The 18,258-nt window shown below is 65.6% G+C and overlaps 1 protein-coding gene across 1 annotated transcript in view; it reads left to right on the forward strand.

Annotated features, from left to right (window-relative positions):
* The window catches only part of LOC134539897 (paired box pox-neuro protein), a 180,963-nt gene extending 171,677 nt beyond the window's left edge, over nt 1–9,286 (forward strand). The window contains exons 4-6 of the mRNA XM_063382246.1: nt 262–283; nt 8,725–8,793; nt 9,205–9,286. Of these exons, the coding sequence (XP_063238316.1) occupies nt 262–283; nt 8,725–8,793; nt 9,205–9,286 (173 nt within the window). The remainder of the gene's footprint in view (nt 1–261; nt 284–8,724; nt 8,794–9,204) is intronic.
* The last annotated feature ends 8,972 nt before the right edge of the window (nt 9,287–18,258 follow it).

An 18,258-nucleotide genomic window follows, 5' to 3' on the forward strand; every position in this document is an offset into this window, starting at 1 on the left:
GAGGCGGACCTGGTGTCGCAGCCCGGCCCCAGCACCATGTCCGGTACCTAGTGCACTCTCATTCCCCGACACCTTGTGTGCTCTGTCAGCCGCATCCTGTGCAACAGCGGCGCCTGGACCGAGGCGGACCTGGTGTCGCAGCCCGGCCCCAGCACCCAGTCCGGTACCTAGTGCACTCTCATTCCCCGACACCTTGTGTGCTCTGTCAGCCGCATCCTGTGCATCAGCGGCGCCTGGACCGAGGCGGACCTGGTGTCGCAGCCAGGCCCCAGCACGATGTCCGGTACCTAGTGCACTCTCATTCCCCAACACCTTGTGTGCTCTGTCAGCCGCATCCTGTGCAACAGCGGCGCCTGGACCGAGGCGGACCTGGTGTCGCAGCCCGGCCCCAGCACCCAGTCCGGTACCTAGTGCACTCTCATTCCCCGACACCTTGTGTGCTCTGTCAGCCGCATCCTGTGCAACAGCGGCGCCTGGACCGAGGCGGACCTGGTGTCGCAGCCCGGCCCCAGCACCCAGTCCGGTACCTAGTGCACTCTCATTCCCCGACACCTTGTGTGCTCTGTCAGCCGCATCCTGTGCAACAGCGGCGCCTGGACCGAGGCGGACCTGGTGTCGCAGCCCGGCCCCAGCACCCAGTCCGGTACCTAGTGCACTCTCATTCCCCAACACCTTGTGTGCTCTGTCAGCCGCATCCTGCGCAACAGCGGCGCCTAGACCGAGGCGGACCTGGTGTCGCAGCCCGGCCCCAGCACCATGTCCGGTACCTAGTGCACTCTCATTCCCCAACACCTTGTGTGCTCTGTCAGCCGCATCCTGTGCAACAGCGGCGCCTAGACCGAGGCGGACCTGGTGTCGCAGCCCGGCCCCAGCACCATGTCCGGTACCTAGTGCACTCTCATTCCCCAACACCTTGTGTGCTCTGTCAGCCGCATCCTGTGACACAGCGGCGCCTGGACCGAGGCGGACCTGGTGTCGCAGCCCGGCCCCAGCACCATGTCCGGTACCTAGTGCACTCTCATTCCCCAACACCTTGTGTGCTCTGTCAGCCGCATCCTGTGCAACAGCGGCGCCTGGACCGAGGCGGACCTGGTGTCGCAGCCCGGCCCCAGCACCATGTCCGGTACCTAGTGCACTCTCATTCCCCGACACCTTGTGTGCTCTATCAGCCGCATCCTGTGCAACAGCGGCGCCTGGACCGAGGCGGACCTGGTGTAGCAGCCCGGCCCCAGCACCATGTCCGGTACCTAGTGCACTCTCATTCCCCAACACCTTGTGTGCTCTGTCAGCCGCATCCTGTGCAACAGCGGCGCCTAGACCGAGGCGGACCTGGTGTCGCAGCCCGGCCCCAGCACCATGTCCGGTACCTAGTGCACTCTCATTCCCCAACACCTTGTGTGCTCTGTCAGCCGCATCCTGTGACACAGCGGCGCCTGGACCGAGGCGGACTTGGTGTCGCAGCCCGGCCCCAGCACCATGTCCGGTACCTAGTGCACTCTCATTCCCCAACACCTTGTGTGCTCTGTCAGCCGCATCCTGTGCAACAGCGGCGCCTGGACCGAGGCGGACCTGGTGTCGCAGCCCGGCCCCAGCACCATGTCCGGTACCTAGTGCACTCTCATTCCCCGACACCTTGTGTGCTCTGTCAGCCGCATCCTGTGCAACAGCGGCGCCTGGACCGAGGCGGACCTGGTGTCGCAGCCCGGCCCCAGCACCATGTCCGGTACCTAGTGCACTCTCATTCCCCAACACCTTGTGTGCTCTGTCAGCCGCATCCTGCGCAACAGCGGCGCCTGGACCGAGGCGGAACTGGTGTCGCAGCCCGGCCCCAGAACCATGTCCGGTACCTAGTGCACTCTCATTCCCCAACACCTTGTGTGCTCTGTCAGCCGCATCCTGTGCAACAGCGGCGCCTAGACCGAGGCGGACCTGGTGTCGCAGCCCGGCCCCAGCACCATGTCCGGTACCTAGTGCACTCTCATTCCCCGACACCTTGTGTGCTCTGTCAGCCGCATCCTGCGCAACAGCGGCGCCTAGACCGAGGCGGACCTGGTGACGCAGCCCGGCCCCAGCACCATGTCCGGTACCTAGTGCACTCTCATTCCCCAACACCTTGTGTGCTCTGTCAGCCGCATCCTGCACAACAGCGGCGCCTGGACCGAGGCGGACCTGGTGTCGCAGCCCGGCCCCAGCACCCAGTCCGGTACCTAGTGCACTCTCATTCCCCAACACCTTGTGTGCTCTGTCAGCCGCATCCTGCGCAACAGCGACGCCTGGACCGAGGCGGACCTGGTGTCGCAGCCCGGCCCCAGCACCCAGTCCGGTACCTAGTGCACTCTCATTTCCCAACACCTTGTGTGCTCTGTCAGCCGCATCCTGCGCAACAGCGGCGCCTGGACCGAGGCGGACCTGGTGTCGCAGCCCGGCCCCAGCACCATGTCCGGTACCTAGTGCACTCTCATTCCCCGACACCTTGTGTGCTCTGTCAGCCGCATCCTGCGCAACAGCGGCGCCTGGACCGAGGCGAACCTCGTGTCGCAGCCCGGCCCCAGCACCATGTCCAGTACCTAGTGCACTCTCATTCCCCAACACCTTGTGTGCTCTGGCAGCCGCATCCTGCGCAACAGCGACGCCTGGACCGAGGCGGACCTGGTGTCGCAGCCCGGCCCCAGCACCATGTCCGGTACCTAGTGCACTCTCATTCCTCGACACCTCGTGTGCTCTGTCAGCCGCATCCTGCGCAACAGCGGCGCCTGGACCGAGGCGAACCTCGTGTCGCAGCCCGGCCCCAGCACCATGTCCGGTACCTAGTGCACTCTCATTCCCCGACACCTCGTGTACTCTGTCAGCCGCATCCTGCGCAACAGCGACGCCTGGACCGAGGCGGACCTGGTGTCGCAGCCCGGCCCCAGCACCCAGTCCGGTACCTAGTGCACTCTCATTCCCCGACACCTTGTGTGCTCTGTCAGCCGCATCCTCTGCAACAGCGGCGCCTGGACCGAGGCGGACCTCGTGTCGCAGCCCGGCCGCAGCACCATGTCCAGTACCTAGTGCACTCTCATTCCCCAACACCTTGTGTGCTCTGGCAGCCGCATCCTGCGCAACAGCGGCGCCTGGACCGAGGCGGACCTGGTGTCGCAGCCCGGCCCCAGCACCCAGTCCGGTACCTAGTGCACTCTCATTCCCCGACACCTTGTGTGCTCTGTCAGCCGCATCCTGCGCAACAGCGACGCCTGGACCGAGGCGGACCTGGTATCGCAGCCCGGCCCCAGCACCCAGTCCGGTACCTAGTGCACTCTCATTCCCCGACACCTTGTGTGCTCTGTCAGCCGCATCCTGCGCAACATCGACGCCTGGACCGAGGCGGACCTGGTGTCGCAGCCCGGCCCCAGCACCATGTCCGGTACCTAGTGCACTCTCATTCCGCGACACCTTGTGTGCTCTGTCAGCCGCATCCTGCGCAACAGCGGCGCCTGGACCGAGGTGGACCTGGTGTCGCAGCCCGGCCCCAGCAAACAGTCCGGTACCTAGTGCACTCTCATTCCCCAACACCTTGTGTGCTCTGTCAGCCGCATCCTGCGCAACAGCGGCGCCTGGACCGAGGCGGACCTGGTGTCGCAGCCCGGCCCCAGCACCCAGTCCGGTACCTAGTGCACTCTCATTCCCCAACACCTTGTGTGCTCTTTCAGCCGCATCCTGCGCAACAGCGGCGCCTGGACCGAGGCGGACCTGGTGTCGCAGCCCGGCCCCAGCACCATGTCCGGTACCTAGTGCACTCTCATTCCCCAACACCTTGTGTGCTCTGTCAGCCGCATCCTGTGCAACAGCGGCGCCTGGACCGAGGCGGACCTGGTGTCGCAGCCCGGCCCCAGCACCATGTCCGGTACCTAGTGCACTCTCATTCCCCGACACCTTGTGTGCTCTGTCAGCCGCATCCTGTGCAACAGCGGCGCCTGGACCGAGGCGGACCTGGTGTCGCAGCCCGGCCCCAGCACCATACCTGGTACCTAGTGCACTCTCATTCCCCGACACCTTGTGTGCTCTGTCAGCCGCATCCTGCGCAACAGCGGCGCCTGGACCGAGGCGGACCTGGTATCGCAGCCCGGCCCCAGCACCATGTCCGGTACATAGTGCACTCTCATTCCCCGACAACTTGTGTGCTCTGTCAGCCGCATCCTGTGCAACAGCGGCGCCTGGACCGAGGCGGACCTGGTGTCGCAGCCCGGCCCCAGCACCCAGTCCGGTACCTAGTGCACTCTCATTCCCCAACACCTTGTGTGCTCTGTCAACCGCATCCTGCGCAACAGCGGCGCCTGGACCGAGGCGGACCTGGTGTCGCAGCCCGGCCCCAGCACCATGTCCGGTACCTAGTGCACTCTCATTCCCCAACACCTTGTGTGCTCTGTCAGCCGCATCCTGTGCAACAGCGGCGCCTGGACCGAGGCGGACCTGGTGTCGCAGCCCGGCCCCAGCAACCAGTCCGGTACCTAGTGCACTCTCATTCCCCGACACCTTGTGTGCTCTTTCAGCCGTATCCTGCGCAAAAGGCGCCTGGACCGAGGCGGACCAAGTGTCGCAGCCCGGCCCCAGCACCATGTCCGGTACCTAGTGCACTCTCATTCCCCGACACCTTGTGTGCTCTGTCAGCCGCATCCTGTGCAACAGCGGCGCCTGGACCGAGGCGGACCTGGTGTCGCAGCCCGGCCCCAGCACCCAGTCCGGTACCTAGTGCACTCTCATTCCCCAACACCTTGTGTGCTCTGTCAGCCGCATCCTGTGCAACAGCGGCGCCTGGACCGAGGCGGACCTGGTGTCGCAGCCCGGCCCCAGCACCATGTCCGGTACCTAGTGCACTCTCATTCCCCAACACCTTGTGTGCTCTGTCAGCCGCATCCTGTGCAACAGCGGCGCCTGGACCGAGGCGGACCTGGTGTCGCAGCCCGGCCCCAGCACCATGTCCGGTACCTAGTGCACTCTCATTCCCCAACACCTTGTGTGCTCTGTCAGCCGCATCCTGTGCAACAGCGGCGCCTGGACCGAGGCGGACCTGGTGTCGCAGCCCGGCCCTAGCACCCAGTCCGGTACCTAGTGCACTCTCATTCCCCAACACCTTGTGTGCTCTGTCAGCCGCATCCTGTGCAACAGCGGCGCCTGGACCGAGGCGGACCTGGTGTCGCAGCCCGGCCCCAGCACCATGTCCGGTACCTAGTGCACTCTCATTCCCCGACACCTTGTGTGCTCTGTTAGCCGCATCCTGTGCAACAGCGGCGCCTGGACCGAGGCGGACCTGGTGTCGCAGCCCGGCCCCAGCACCCAGTCCGGTACCTAGTGCACTCTCATTCCCCAACACCTTGTGTGCTCTGTCAGCCGCATCCTGTGCAACAGCGGCGCCTGGACCGAGGCGTACCTGGTGTCGCAGCCCGGCCCCAGCACCATGTCCGGTACCTAGTGCACTCTCATTCCCCAACACCTTGTGTGCTCTGTCAGCCGCATCCTGTGCAACAGCGGCGCCTGGACCGAGGCGGACCTGGTGTCGCAGCCCGGCCCCAGCACCATGTCCGGTACCTAGTGCACTCTCATTCCCCGACACCTTGTGTGCTCTGTCAACCGCATCCTGCGCAACAGCGGCGCCTGGACCGAGGCGGACCTGGTGTCGCAGCCCGTTCCCAGCAACCAGTCCGGTACCTAGTGCACTCTCATTCCCCAACACCTTGTGTGCTCTGTCAACCGCATCCTGCGCAACAGCGGCGCCTGGACCGAGGCGGACCTGGTGTCGCAGCCCGGCCCCAGCACCATGTCCGGTACCTAGTGCACTCTCATTCCCCGACACCTTGTGTGCTCTGTCAGCCGCATCCTGTGCAACAGCGGCGCCTGGACCGAGGCGGACCTGGTGTCGCAGCCCGGCCCCAGCACCATGTCCGGTACCTAGTGCACTCTCATTCCCCGACACCTTGTGTGCTCTGTCAGCCGCATCCTGTGCAACAGCGGCTCCTGGACCGAGGCGGACCTGGTGTCGCAGCCCGGCCCCAGCAAACAGTCCGGTACCTAGTGCACTCTCATTCCCCAACACCTTGTGTGCTCTGTCAGCCGCATCCTGTGCAACAGCGGCGCCTGGACCGAGGCGGACCTGGTGTCGCAGCCCGGCCCCAGCAACCAGTCCGGTACCTAGTGCACTCTCATTCCCCAACACCTTGTGTGCTCTGTCAGCCGCATCCTGCGCAACAGCGGCGCCTGGACCGAGGCGGACCTGGTGTCGCAGCCCGGCCCCAGCACCATGTCCGGTACCTAGTGCACTCTCATTCCCCGACACCTTGTGTGCTCTGTCAGCCGCATCCTGTGCAACAGCGGCGCCTGGACCGAGGCGGACCTGGTGTCGCAGCCCGGCCCCAGCACCCAGTCCGGTACCTAGTGCACTCTCATTCCCCGACACCTTGTGTGCTCTGTCAGCCGCATCCTGTGCATCAGCGGCGCCTGGACCGAGGCGGACCTGGTGTCGCAGCCCGGCCCCAGCACCCAGTCCGGTACCTAGTGCACTCTCATACCCGACACCTTGTGTGCTCTGTCAGCCGCATCCTGTGCAACAGCGGCGCCTGGACCGAGGCGGACCTGGTGTCGCAGCCCGGCCCCAGCACCCAGTCCGGTACCTAGTGCACTCTCATTCCCCAACACCTTGTGTGCTCTGTCAGCCGCATCCTGCACAACAGCGGCGCCTGGACCGAGGCGGACCTGGTGTCGCAGCCCGGCCCCAGCACCCAGTCCGGTACCTAGTGCACTCTCATTCCCCAACACCTTGTGTGCTCTGTCAGCCGCATCCTGTGCAACAGCGGCGCCTGGACCGAGGCGGACCTGGTGTCGCAGCCCGGCCCCAGCACCCAGTCCGGTACCTAGTGCACTCTCATTTTCCAACACCTTGTGTGCTCTGTCAGCCGCATCCTGCGCAACAGCGGCGCCTGGACCGAGGCGGACCTGGTGTCGCAGCCCGGCCCCAGCACCCAGTCCGGTACCTAGGCACTCTCATTCCCCGACACCTTGTGTGCTCTGTCAGCCGCATCCTGTGCAACAGCGGCGCCTGGACCGAGGCGGACCTGGTGTCGCAGCCCGGCCCCAGCACCCAGTCCGGTACCTAGTGCACTCTCATTCCCCGACACCTTGTGTGCTCTGTCAGTCGCATCCTGCGCAACAGCGGCGCCTGGACCGAGGCGGACCTGGTGTCGCAGCCCGGCCCCAGCACCATGTCCGGTACCTAGTGCACTCTCATTCCCCGACACCTTGTGTGCTCTGTCAGCCGCATCCTGTGCAACAGCGGCGCCTGGACCGAGGCGGACCTGGTGTCGCAGCCCGGCCCCAGCACCCAGTCCGGTACCTAGTGCACTCTCATTCCCCAACACCTTGTGTGCTCTGTCAGCCGCATCCTGCGCAACAGCGGCGCCTGGACCGAGGCGGACCTGGTGTCGCAGCCCGGCCCCAGCACCCAGTCCGGTACCTAGTGCACTCTCATTCCCCGACACCTTGTGTGCTCTGTCAGCCGCATCCTGTGCATCAGCGGCGCCTGGACCGAGGCGGACCTGGTGTCGCAGCCCGGCCCCAGCACCCAGTCCGGTACCTAGTGCACTCTCATACCCGACACCTTGTGTGCTCTGTCAGCCGCATCCTGTGCAACAGCGGCGCCTGGACCGAGGCGGACCTGGTGTCGCAGCCCGGCCCCAGCACCCAGTCCGGTACCTAGTGCACTCTCATTCCCCAACACCTTGTGTGCTCTGTCAGCCGCATCCTGCGCAACAGCGGCGCCTGGACCGAGGCGGACCTGGTGTCGCAGCCCGGCCCCAGCACCCAGTCCGGTACCTAGTGCACTCTCATTCCCCGACACCTTGTGTGCTCTGTCAGCCGCATCCTGTGCAACAGCGGCGCCTGGACCGAGGCGGACCTGGTGTCGCAGCCCGGCCCCAGCACCCAGTCCGGTACCTAGTGCACTCTCATTCCCCGACACCTTGTGTGCTCTGTCAGCCGCATCCTGCGCAACAGCGGCGCCTGGACCGAGGCGGACCTGGTGTCGCAGCCCGGCCCCAGCACCCAGTCCGGTACCTAGTGCACTCTCATTCCCCGACACCTTGTGTGCTCTGTCAGCCGCATCCTGTGCAACAGCGGCGCCTGGACCGAGGCGGACCTGGTGTCGCTGCCCGGCCCCAGCACCCAGTCCGGTACCTAGTGCACTCTCATTCCCCAACACCTTGTGTGCTCTGTCAGCCGCATCCTGCGCAACAGCGGCGCCTGGACCGAGGCGGACCTGGTGTCGCAGCCCGGCCCCAGCACCCAGTCCGGTACCTAGTGCACTCTCATTCCCCGACACCTTGTGTGCTCTGTCAGCCGCATCCTGTGCAACAGCGGCGCCTGGACCGAGGCGGACCTGGTGTCGCAGCCCGGCCCCAGCACCCAGTCCGGTACCTAGTGCACTCTCATTCCCCAACACCTTGTGTGCTCTGTCAGCCGCATCCTGTGCAACAGCGGCGCCTAGACCGAGGCGGACCTGGTGTCGCAGCCCGGCCCCAGCACCCAGTCCGGTACCTAGTGCACTCTCATTCCCCGACACCTTGTGTGCTCTGTCAGCCGCATCCTGTGCAACAGCGGCGCCTGGACCGAGGCGGACCTGGTGTCGCAGCCCGGCCCCAGCACCCAGTCCGGTACCTAGTGCACTCTCATTCCCCGACACCTTGTGTGCTCTGTCAGCCGCATCCTGCACAACAGCGGCACCTGGACCGAGGCGGACCTGGTGTCGCAGCCAGGCCCCAGCACGATGTCCGGTACCTAGTGCACTCTCATTCCCCAACACCTTGTGTGCTCTGTCAGCCGCATCCTGTGCAACAGCGGCGCCTGGACCGAGGCGGACCTGGTGTCGCAGCCCGGCCCCAGCACCCAGTCCGGTACCTAGTGCACTCTCATTCCCCGACACCTTGTGTGCTCTGTCAGCCGCATCCTGTGCAACAGCGGCGCCTGGACCGAGGCGGACCTGGTGTCGCAGCCCGGCCCCAGCACCCAGTCCGGTACCTAGTGCACTCTCATTCCCCGACACCTTGTGTGCTCTGTCAGCCGCATCCTGTGCAACAGCGGCGCCTGGACCGAGGCGGACCTGGTGTCGCAGCCCGGCCCCAGCACCCAGTCCGGTACCTAGTGCACTCTCATTCCCCAACACCTTGTGTGCTCTGTCAGCCGCATCCTGCACAACAGCGGCACCTGGACCGAGGCGGACCTGGTGTCGCAGCCAGGCCCCAGCACGATGTCCGGTACCTAGTGCACTCTCATTCCCCAACACCTTGTGTGCTCTGTCAGCCGCATCCTGTGACACAGCGGCGCCTGGACCGAGGCGGACTTGGTGTCGCAGCCCGGCCCCAGCACCATGTCCGGTACCTAGTGCACTCTCATTCCCCAACACCTTGTGTGCTCTGTCAGCCGCATCCTGCGCAACAGCGGCGCCTGGACCGAGGCGGACCTGGTGTCGCAGCCCGGCCCCAGCACCCAGTCCGGTACCTAGTGCACTCTCATTCCCCGACACCTTGTGTGCTCTGTCAGCCGCATCCTGCGCAACAGCGGCACCTGGACCGAGGCGGACCTGGTGTCGCAGCCCGGCCCCAGCACCATGTCCGGTACCTAGTGCACTCTCATTCCCCAACACCTTGTGTGCTCTGTAAGCCGCATCCTGCGCAACAGCGGCGCCTAGACCGAGGCGGACCTGGTGTCGCAGCCCGGCCCCAGCACCATGTCCGGTACCTAGTGCACTCTCATTCCCCAACACCTTGTGTGCTCTGTCAGCCGCATCCTGTGCAACAGCGGCGCCTAGACCGAGGCGGACCTGGTGTCGCAGCCCGGCCCCAGCACCATGTCCGGTACCTAGTGCACTCTCATTCCCCAACACCTTGTGTGCTCTGTCAGCCGCATCCTGTGACACAGCGGCGCCTGGACCGAGGCGGACCTGGTGTCGCAGCCCGGCCCCAGCACCATGTCCGGTACCTAGTGCACTCTCATTCCCCAACACCTTGTGTGCTCTGTCAGCCGCATCCTGTGCAACAGCGGCGCCTGGACCGAGGCGGACCTGGTGTCGCAGCCCGGCCCCAGCACCATGTCCGGTACCTAGTGCACTCTCATTCCCCGACACCTTGTGTGCTCTATCAGCCGCATCCTGTGCAACAGCGGCGCCTGGACCGAGGCGGACCTGGTGTAGCAGCCCGGCCCCAGCACCATGTCCGGTACCTAGTGCACTCTCATTCCCCAACACCTTGTGTGCTCTGTCAGCCTCATCCTGTGCAACAGCGGCGCCTAGACCGAGGCGGACCTGGTGTCGCAGCCCGGCCCCAGCACCATGTCCGGTACCTAGTGCACTCTCATTCCCCAACACCTTGTGTGCTCTGTCAGCCGCATCCTGTGACACAGCGGCGCCTGGACCGAGGCGGACTTGGTGTCGCAGCCCGGCCCCAGCACCATGTCCGGTACCTAGTGCACTCTCATTCCCCAACACCTTGTGTGCTCTGTCAGCCGCATCCTGTGCAACAGCGGCGCCTGGACCGAGGCGGACCTGGTGTCGCAGCCCGGCCCCAGCACCATGTCCGGTACCTAGTGCACTCTCATTCCCCGACACCTTGTGTGCTCTGTCAGCCGCATCCTGTGCAACAGCGGCGCCTGGACCGAGGCGGACCTGGTGTCGCAGCCCGGCCCCAGCACCATGTCCGGTACCTAGTGCACTCTCATTCCCCAACACCTTGTGTGCTCTGTCAGCCGCATCCTGCGCAACAGCGGCGCCTGGACCGAGGCGGAACTGGTGTCGCAGCCCGGCCCCAGCACCATGTCCGGTACCTAGTGCACTCTCATTCCCCAACACCTTGTGTGCTCTGTCAGCCGCATCCTGTGCAACAGCGGCGCCTAGACCGAGGCGGACCTGGTGTCGCAACCCGGCCCCAGCACCATGTCCGGTACCTAGTGCACTCTCATTCCCCGACACCTTGTGTGCTCTGTCAGCCGCATCCTGCGCAACAGCGGCGCCTAGACCGAGGCGGACCTGGTGACGCAGCCCGGCCCCAGCACCATGTCCGGTACCTAGTGCACTCTCATTCCCCAACACCTTGTGTGCTCTGTCAGCCGCATCCTGTGCAACAGCGGCGCCTGGACCGAGGCGGACCTGGTGTCGCAGCCCGGCCCCAGCACCATGTCCGGTACCTAGTGCACTCTCATTTCCCAACACCTTGTGTGCTCTGTCAGCCGCATCCTGTGCAACAGCGGCGCCTAGACCGAGGCGGACCTGGTGTCGCAGCCCGGCCCCAGCACCCAGTCCGGTACCTAGTGCACTCTCATTCCCCAACACTTTGTGTGCTCTGTCAGCCGCATCCTGCACAACAGCGGCGCCTGGACCGAGGCGGACCTGGTGTCGCAGCCCGGCCCCAGCACCATGTCCGGTACCTAGTGCACTCTCATTCCCCAACACCTTGTGTGCTCTGTCAGCCGCATCCTGTGCAACAGCGGCGCCTGGACCGAGGCGGACCTGGTGTCGCAGCCCGGCCCCAGCACCCAGTCCGGTACCTAGTGCACTCTCATTCCCCAACACCTTGTGTGCTCTGTCAGCCGCATCCTGTGCAACAGCGGCGCCTGGACCGAGGCGGACCTGGTGTCGCAGCCCGGCCCCAGCACCATGTCCGGTACCTAGTGCACTCTCATACCCCAACACCTTGTGTGCTCTGTCAGCCGCATCCTGTGCAACAGCGGCGCCTAGACCGAGGCGGACCTGGTGTCGCAGCCCGGCCCCAGCACCCAGTCCGGTACCTAGTGCACTCTCATTCCCCAACACCTTGTGTGCTCTGTCCGCCGCATCCTGTGCAACAGCGGCGCCTGGACCGAGGCGGACCTGGTGTCGCAGCCCGGCCCCAGCACCATGTCCGGTACCTAGTGCACTCTCATTCCCCAACACCTTGTGTGCTCTGTCAGCCGCATCCTGTGCAACAGCGGCGCCTAGACCGAGGCGGACCTGGTGTCGCAGCCCGGCCCCAGCACCCAGTCCGGTACCTAGTGCACTCTCATTCCCCAACACCTTGTGTGCTCTGTCAGCCGCATCCTGCACAACAGCGGCGCCTGGACCGAGGCGGACCTGGTGTCGCAGCCCGGCCCCAGCACCATGTCCGGTACCTAGTGCACTCTCATTCCCCAACACCTTGTGTGCTCTGTCAGCCGCATCCTGTGCAACAGCGGCGCCTGGACCGAGGCGGACCTGGTGTCGCAGCCCGGCCCCAGCACCCAGTCCGGTACCTAGTGCACTCTCATTCCCCAACACCTTGTGTGCTCTGTCAGCCGCATCCTGCGCAACAGCGGCGCCTAGAGCGAGGCGGACCTGGTGTCGCAGCCCGGCCCCAGCACCATGTCCGGTACCTAGTGCACTCTCATTCCCCAACACCTTGTGTGCTCTGTCAGCCGCATCCTGTGCAACAGCGGCGCCTAGACCGAGGCGGACCTGGTGTCGCAGCCCGGCCCCAGAACCATGTCCGGTACCTAGTGCACTCTCATTCCCCGACACCTCGTGTGCTCTGTCAGCCGCATCCTGCGCAACAGCGGCGCCTGGACCGAGGCGGACCTGGTGTCGCAGCCCGGCCCCAGCACCATGTCCGGTACCTAGTGCACTCTCATTCCCCAACACCTTGTGTGCTCTGTCAGCCGCATCCTGTGCAACAGCGGCGCCTAGACCGAGGCGGACCTGGTGTCGCAGCCCGGCCCCAGCACCATGTCCGGTACCTAGTGCACTCTCATTCCCCGACACCTTGTGTGCTCTGTCAGCCGCATCCTGCGCAACAGCGGCGCCTGGACCGAGGCGGACCTGGTGTCGCAGCCCGGCCCCAGCACCATGTCCGGTACCTAGTGCACTCTCATTCCCCGACACCTTGTGTGCTCTGTCAGCCGCATCCTGCGCAACAGCGGCGCCTGGACCGAGGCGGACCTGGTGTCGCAGCCCGGCCCCAGCACCATGTCCGGTACCTAGTGCACTCTCATTCCCCGACACCTTGTGTGCTCTGTCAGCCGCATCCCGTGCAACAGCGGCGCCTGGACCGAGGCGGACCTGGTGTCGCAGCCCGGCCCCAGCACCATGTCGGGTACCTAGTGCACTCTCATTCCCCGACACCTCGTGTGCTCTGTCAGCCGCATCCTGCTCAACAGCGGCGCCTGGACCGAGGCGGAACTGGTGTCGCAGCCCGGCCCCAGCACCATGTCCGGTACCTAGTGCACTCTCATTCCCCAACACCTTGTGTGCTCTGTCAGCCGCATCCTGTGCAACAGCGGCGCCTAGACCGAGGCGGACCTGGTGTCGCAGCCCGGCCCCAGCACCATGTCCGGTACCTAGTGCACTCTCATCCCCGACACCTTGTGTGCTCTGTCAGCCGCATCCTGCGCAACAGCGGCGCCTGGACCGAGGCGGACCTGGTGTCGCAGCCCGGCCCCAGCACCATGTCCGGTACCTAGTGCACTCTCATTCCCCGACACCTTGTGTGCTCTGTCAGCCGCATCCCGTGCAACAGCGGCGCCTGGACCGAGGCGGACCTGGTGTCGCAGCCCGGCCCCAGCACCATGTCCGGTACGTAGTGCACTCTCATTCCCCGACACCTTGTGTGCTCTGTCAGCCGCATCCTGCGCAACAGCGGCGCCTCGACCGAGGCGGACCTGGTGTCGCAGCCCGGCCCCAGCACCATGTCCGGTACCTAGTGTTTCTCATTCCCCGACACCTTGTATGCTCTGTCAGCCGCATCCTGTGCAACAGCGGCGCCTAGACCGAGGCGGACCTGGTGTCGCAGCCCGGCCCCAGCACCCAGTCCGGTACCTAGTGCACTCTCATTCCCCAACACCTTGTGTGCTCTGTCAGCCGCATCCTGTGCAACAGCGGCGCCTGGACCGAGGCGGACCTGGTGTCGCAGCCCGGCCCCAGCACCATGTCCGGTACCTAGTGCACTCTCATTCCCCGACACCTTGTGTGCTCCGTCAGCCGCATCCTGTGCAACAGCGGCGCCTGGACCGAGGCGGACCTGGTGTCGCAGCCCGGCCCCAGCACCATGTCCGGTACCTAGTGCACTCTCATTCCCCGACACCTTGTGTGCTCTGTCAGCCGCATCCTGCGCAACAGCGGCGCCTGGACCGAGGCGGACCTGGTGTCGCAGCCCGGCCCCAGCACCATGTCCGGTACCTAGTGCACTCTCATTCCCCGACACCTTGTGTGCTCTGTCAGCCGCATCCTGTGCAACAGCGGCGCCTAGACCGAGGCGGACCTGGTTTCGCAGCCCGGCCCCAGCACCCAGTCCGGTACCTAGTGCACTCTCATTCCCCGACACCTTGTGTGCTCTGTCAGCCGCATCCTGCGCAACAGCGGTGCCTGGACCAAGGCGGACCTGGTGTCGCAGCGCGGCCCCAGCACCATGTCCGGTACCTAGTGCACTCTCATTCCCCGACACCTTGTGTGCTCTGTCAGCCGCATCCTGCGCAACAGCGGCGCCTGGACCGAGGCGGACCTCGTGTCGCAGCCCGGCCCCAGCACCCAGTCCGGTACCTAGTGCACTCTCATTCCCCGACACCTTGTGTGCTCTGTCAGCCGCATCCTGCGCAACAGCGGCGCCTGGACCGAGGCGGACCTCGTGTCGCAGCCCGGCCCCAGCACCCAGTCCGGTACCTAGTGCACTCTCATTCCCCGACACCTCGTGTGCTCTGTCAGCCGCATCCTGCGCAACAGCGGCGCCTGGACCGAGGCGGACCTGGTGTCGCAGCCCGGCCCCAGCACCATGTCCGGTACCTAGTGCACTCTCATTCCCCGACACCTTGTGTGCTCTGTCAGCCGCATCCTGCGCAACAGCGGCGCCTGGACCGAGGCGGACCTGGTGTCGCAGCCCGGCCCCAGCACCATGTCCGGTACCTAGTGCACTCTCATTCCCCGACACCTTGTGTGCTCTGTCAGCCGCATCCTGCGCAACAGCGGCGCCTGGACCGAGGCGGACCTGGTGTCGCAGCCCGGCCCCAGCACCATGTCCGGTACCTAGTGCACTCTCATTCCCCGACACCTCGTGTGCTCTGTCAGCCGCATCCTGCGCAACAGCGGCGCCTGGACCGAGGCGGACCTCGTGTCGCAGCCCGGCCCCAGCACCCAGTCCGGTACCTAGTGCACTCTCATTCCCCGACACCTTGTGTGCTCTGTCAGCCGCATCCTGCGCAACAGCGGCGCCTGGACCGAGGCGGACCTGGTGTCGCAGCCCGGCCCCAGCACCATGTCCGGTACCTAGTGCACTCTCATTCCCCGACACCTTGTGTGCTCTGTCAGCCGCATCCTGCGCAACAGCGGCGCCTGGACCGAGGCGGACCTCGTGTCGCAGCCCGGCCCCAGCACCCAGTCCGGTACCTAGTGCACTCTCATTCCCCGACACCTTGTGTGCTCTGTCAGCCGCATCCTGCGCAACAGCGGCGCCTGGACCGAGGCGGACCTGGTGTCGCAGCCCGGCCCCAGAACCATGTCCGGTACCTAGTGCACTCTCATTCCCCGACACCTCGTGTGCTCTGTCAGCCGCATCCTGTGCAACAGCGCCTGGACCGAGGATGGACCTGGTGTCGCAGCCGGGCCCCAGCACCCAGTCCGGTACCTAGTGCATTCTCATTCCCCGACACCTTGTGTGCTCTGTCAGCCGCATCCTGCACAACAGCGGCGCCTAGACCGAGGCGGACCTGGTGTCGCAGCCCGGCCCCAGCACCCAGTCCGGTACCTAGTGCACTCTCATTCCCCAACACCTTGTGTGCTCTGTCAGCCGCATCCTGCACAACAGCGGCGCCTGGACCGAGGCGGACCTGGTGTCGCAGCCCGGCCCCAGCACCATGTCCGGTACCTAGTGCACTCTCATTCCCCAACACCTTGTGTGCTCTGTCAGCCGCATCCTGTGCAACAGCGGCGCCTAGACCGAGGCGGACCTGGTGTCGCAGCCCGGCCCCAGCACCATGTCCGGTACCTAGTGCACTCTCATTCCCCAACACCTTGTGTGCTCTGTCAGCCGCATCCTGTGCAACAGCGGCGCCTAGACCGAGGCGGACCTGGTGTCGCAGCCCGGCCCCAGCACCCAGTCCGGTACCTAGTGCACTCTCATTCCCCAACACCTTGTGTGCTCTGTCAGCCGCATCCTGCACAACAGCGGCGCCTGGACCGAGGCGGACCTGGTGTCGCAGCCCGGCTCCAGCACCCAGTCCGGTACCTAGTGCACTCTCATTCCCCGACACCTCGTGTGCTCTGTCAGCCGCATCCTGTGCAACAGCGGCGCCTGGACCGAGGCGGACCTGGTGTCGCAGCCCGGCCCCAGCACCCAGTCCGGTACCTAGTGCACTCTCATTCCCCGACACCTTGTGTGCTCTGTCAGCCGCATCCTGTGCAACAGCGGCGCCTAGACCGAGGCGGACCTGGTGTCGCAGCCCGGCCCCAGCACCCAGTCCGGTACCTAGTGCACTCTCATTCCCCGACACCTCGTGTGCTCTGTCAGCCACATCCTGTGCAACAGCGGCGCCTGGACCGAGGCGGACCTGGTGTCGCAGCCCGGCCCCAGCACCCAGTCCGGTACCTAGTGCACTCTCATTCCCCGACACCTTGTGTGCTCTGTCAGCCGCATCCTGTGCAACAGCGGCGCCTAGACCGAGGCGGACCTGGTGTCGCAGCCCGGCCCCAGCACCCAGTCCGGTACCTAGTGCACTCTCATTCCCCAACACCTTGTGTGCTCTGTCAGCCGCATCCTGCACAACAGCGGCGCCTGGACCGAGGCGGACCTGGTGTCGCAGCCCGGCCCCAGCACCATGTCCGGTACCTAGTGCACTCTAATTCCCCAACACCTTGTGTGCTCTGTCAGCCGCATCCTGTGCAACAGCGGCGCCTAGACCGAGGCGGACCTGGTGTCGCAGCCCGGCCCCAGCACCATGTCCGGTACCTAGTGCACTCTCATTCCCCGACACCTTGTGTGCTCTGTCAGCCGCATCCTGTGCTACAGCGGCGCCTAGACCGAGGCGGACCTGGTGTCGCAGCCCGGCCCCAGCACCCAGTCCGGTACCTAGTGCACTCTCATTCCCCAACACCTTGTGTGCTCTGTCAGCCGCATCCTGCGCAACAGCGGCGCCTGGACCGAGGCGGACCTGGTGTCGCAGCCCGGCCCCAGCACCCAGTCCGGTACCTAGTGCACTCTCATTCCCCGACACCTTGTGTGCTCTGTCAGCCGCATCCTGCGCAACAGCGGCGCCTGGACCGAGGCGGACCTGGTGTCGCAGCCCGGCCCCAGCACCCAGTCCGGTACCTAGTGCACTCTCATTCCCCAACACCTTGTGTGCTCTGTCAGCCGCATCCTGCGCAACAGCGAAGCCTGGACCGAGGCGGACCTGGTGTCGCAGCCCGGCCCCAGCACCCAGTCCGGTACCTAGTGCACTCTCATTCCCCAACACCTTGTGTGCTCTGTCAGCCGCATCCTGCGCAACAGCGGCGCCTGGACCGAGGCGGACCTGGTGTCGCAGGCCGGCCCCAGCACCCAGTCCGGTACCTAGTGCACTCTCATTCCTCAACACCTTGTGTGCTCTGTCAGCCGCATCCTGCGCAACAGCGGCGCCTGGACCGAGGCGGACCTGGTGTCGCAGCCCGGCCCCAGCACCATGTCCGGTACCTAGTGCACTCTCATTCCCCGACACCTTGTGTGCTCTGTCAGCCGCATCCTGTGCAACAGCGGCGCCTGGACCAAGGCGGACCTGGTGTCGCAGCCCGGCCCCAGCACCATGTCCGGTACCTAGTGCACTCTCATTCCCCAACACCTTGTGTGCTCTGTCAGCCGCATCCTGCGCAACAGCGGCGCCTGGACCGAGGCGGAACTGGTGTCGCAGCCCGGCCCCAGCACCATGTCCGGTACCTAGTGCACTCTCATTCCCCAACACCTTGTGTGCTCTGTCAGCCGCATCCTGTGCAACAGCGGCGCCTAGACCGAGGCGGACCTGGTGTCGCAGCCCGGCCCCAGCACCATGTCCGGTACCTAGTGCACTCTCATTCCCCGACACCTTCTGTGCTCTGTCAGCCGCATCCTGCGCAACAGCGGCGCCTGGACCGAGGCGGACCTGGTGACGCAGCCCGGCCCCAGCACCATGTCCGGTACCTAGTGCACTCTCATTCCCCAACACCTTGTGTGCTCTGTCAGCCGCATCCTGCGCAACAGCGGCGCCTAGACCGAGGCGGACCTGGTGACGCAGCCCGGC

Source organism: Bacillus rossius, chromosome 16, assembly GCF_032445375.1.
Source record: "Bacillus rossius redtenbacheri isolate Brsri chromosome 16, Brsri_v3, whole genome shotgun sequence".
NCBI lineage: Eukaryota > Metazoa > Arthropoda > Insecta > Phasmatodea > Bacillidae > Bacillus > Bacillus rossius.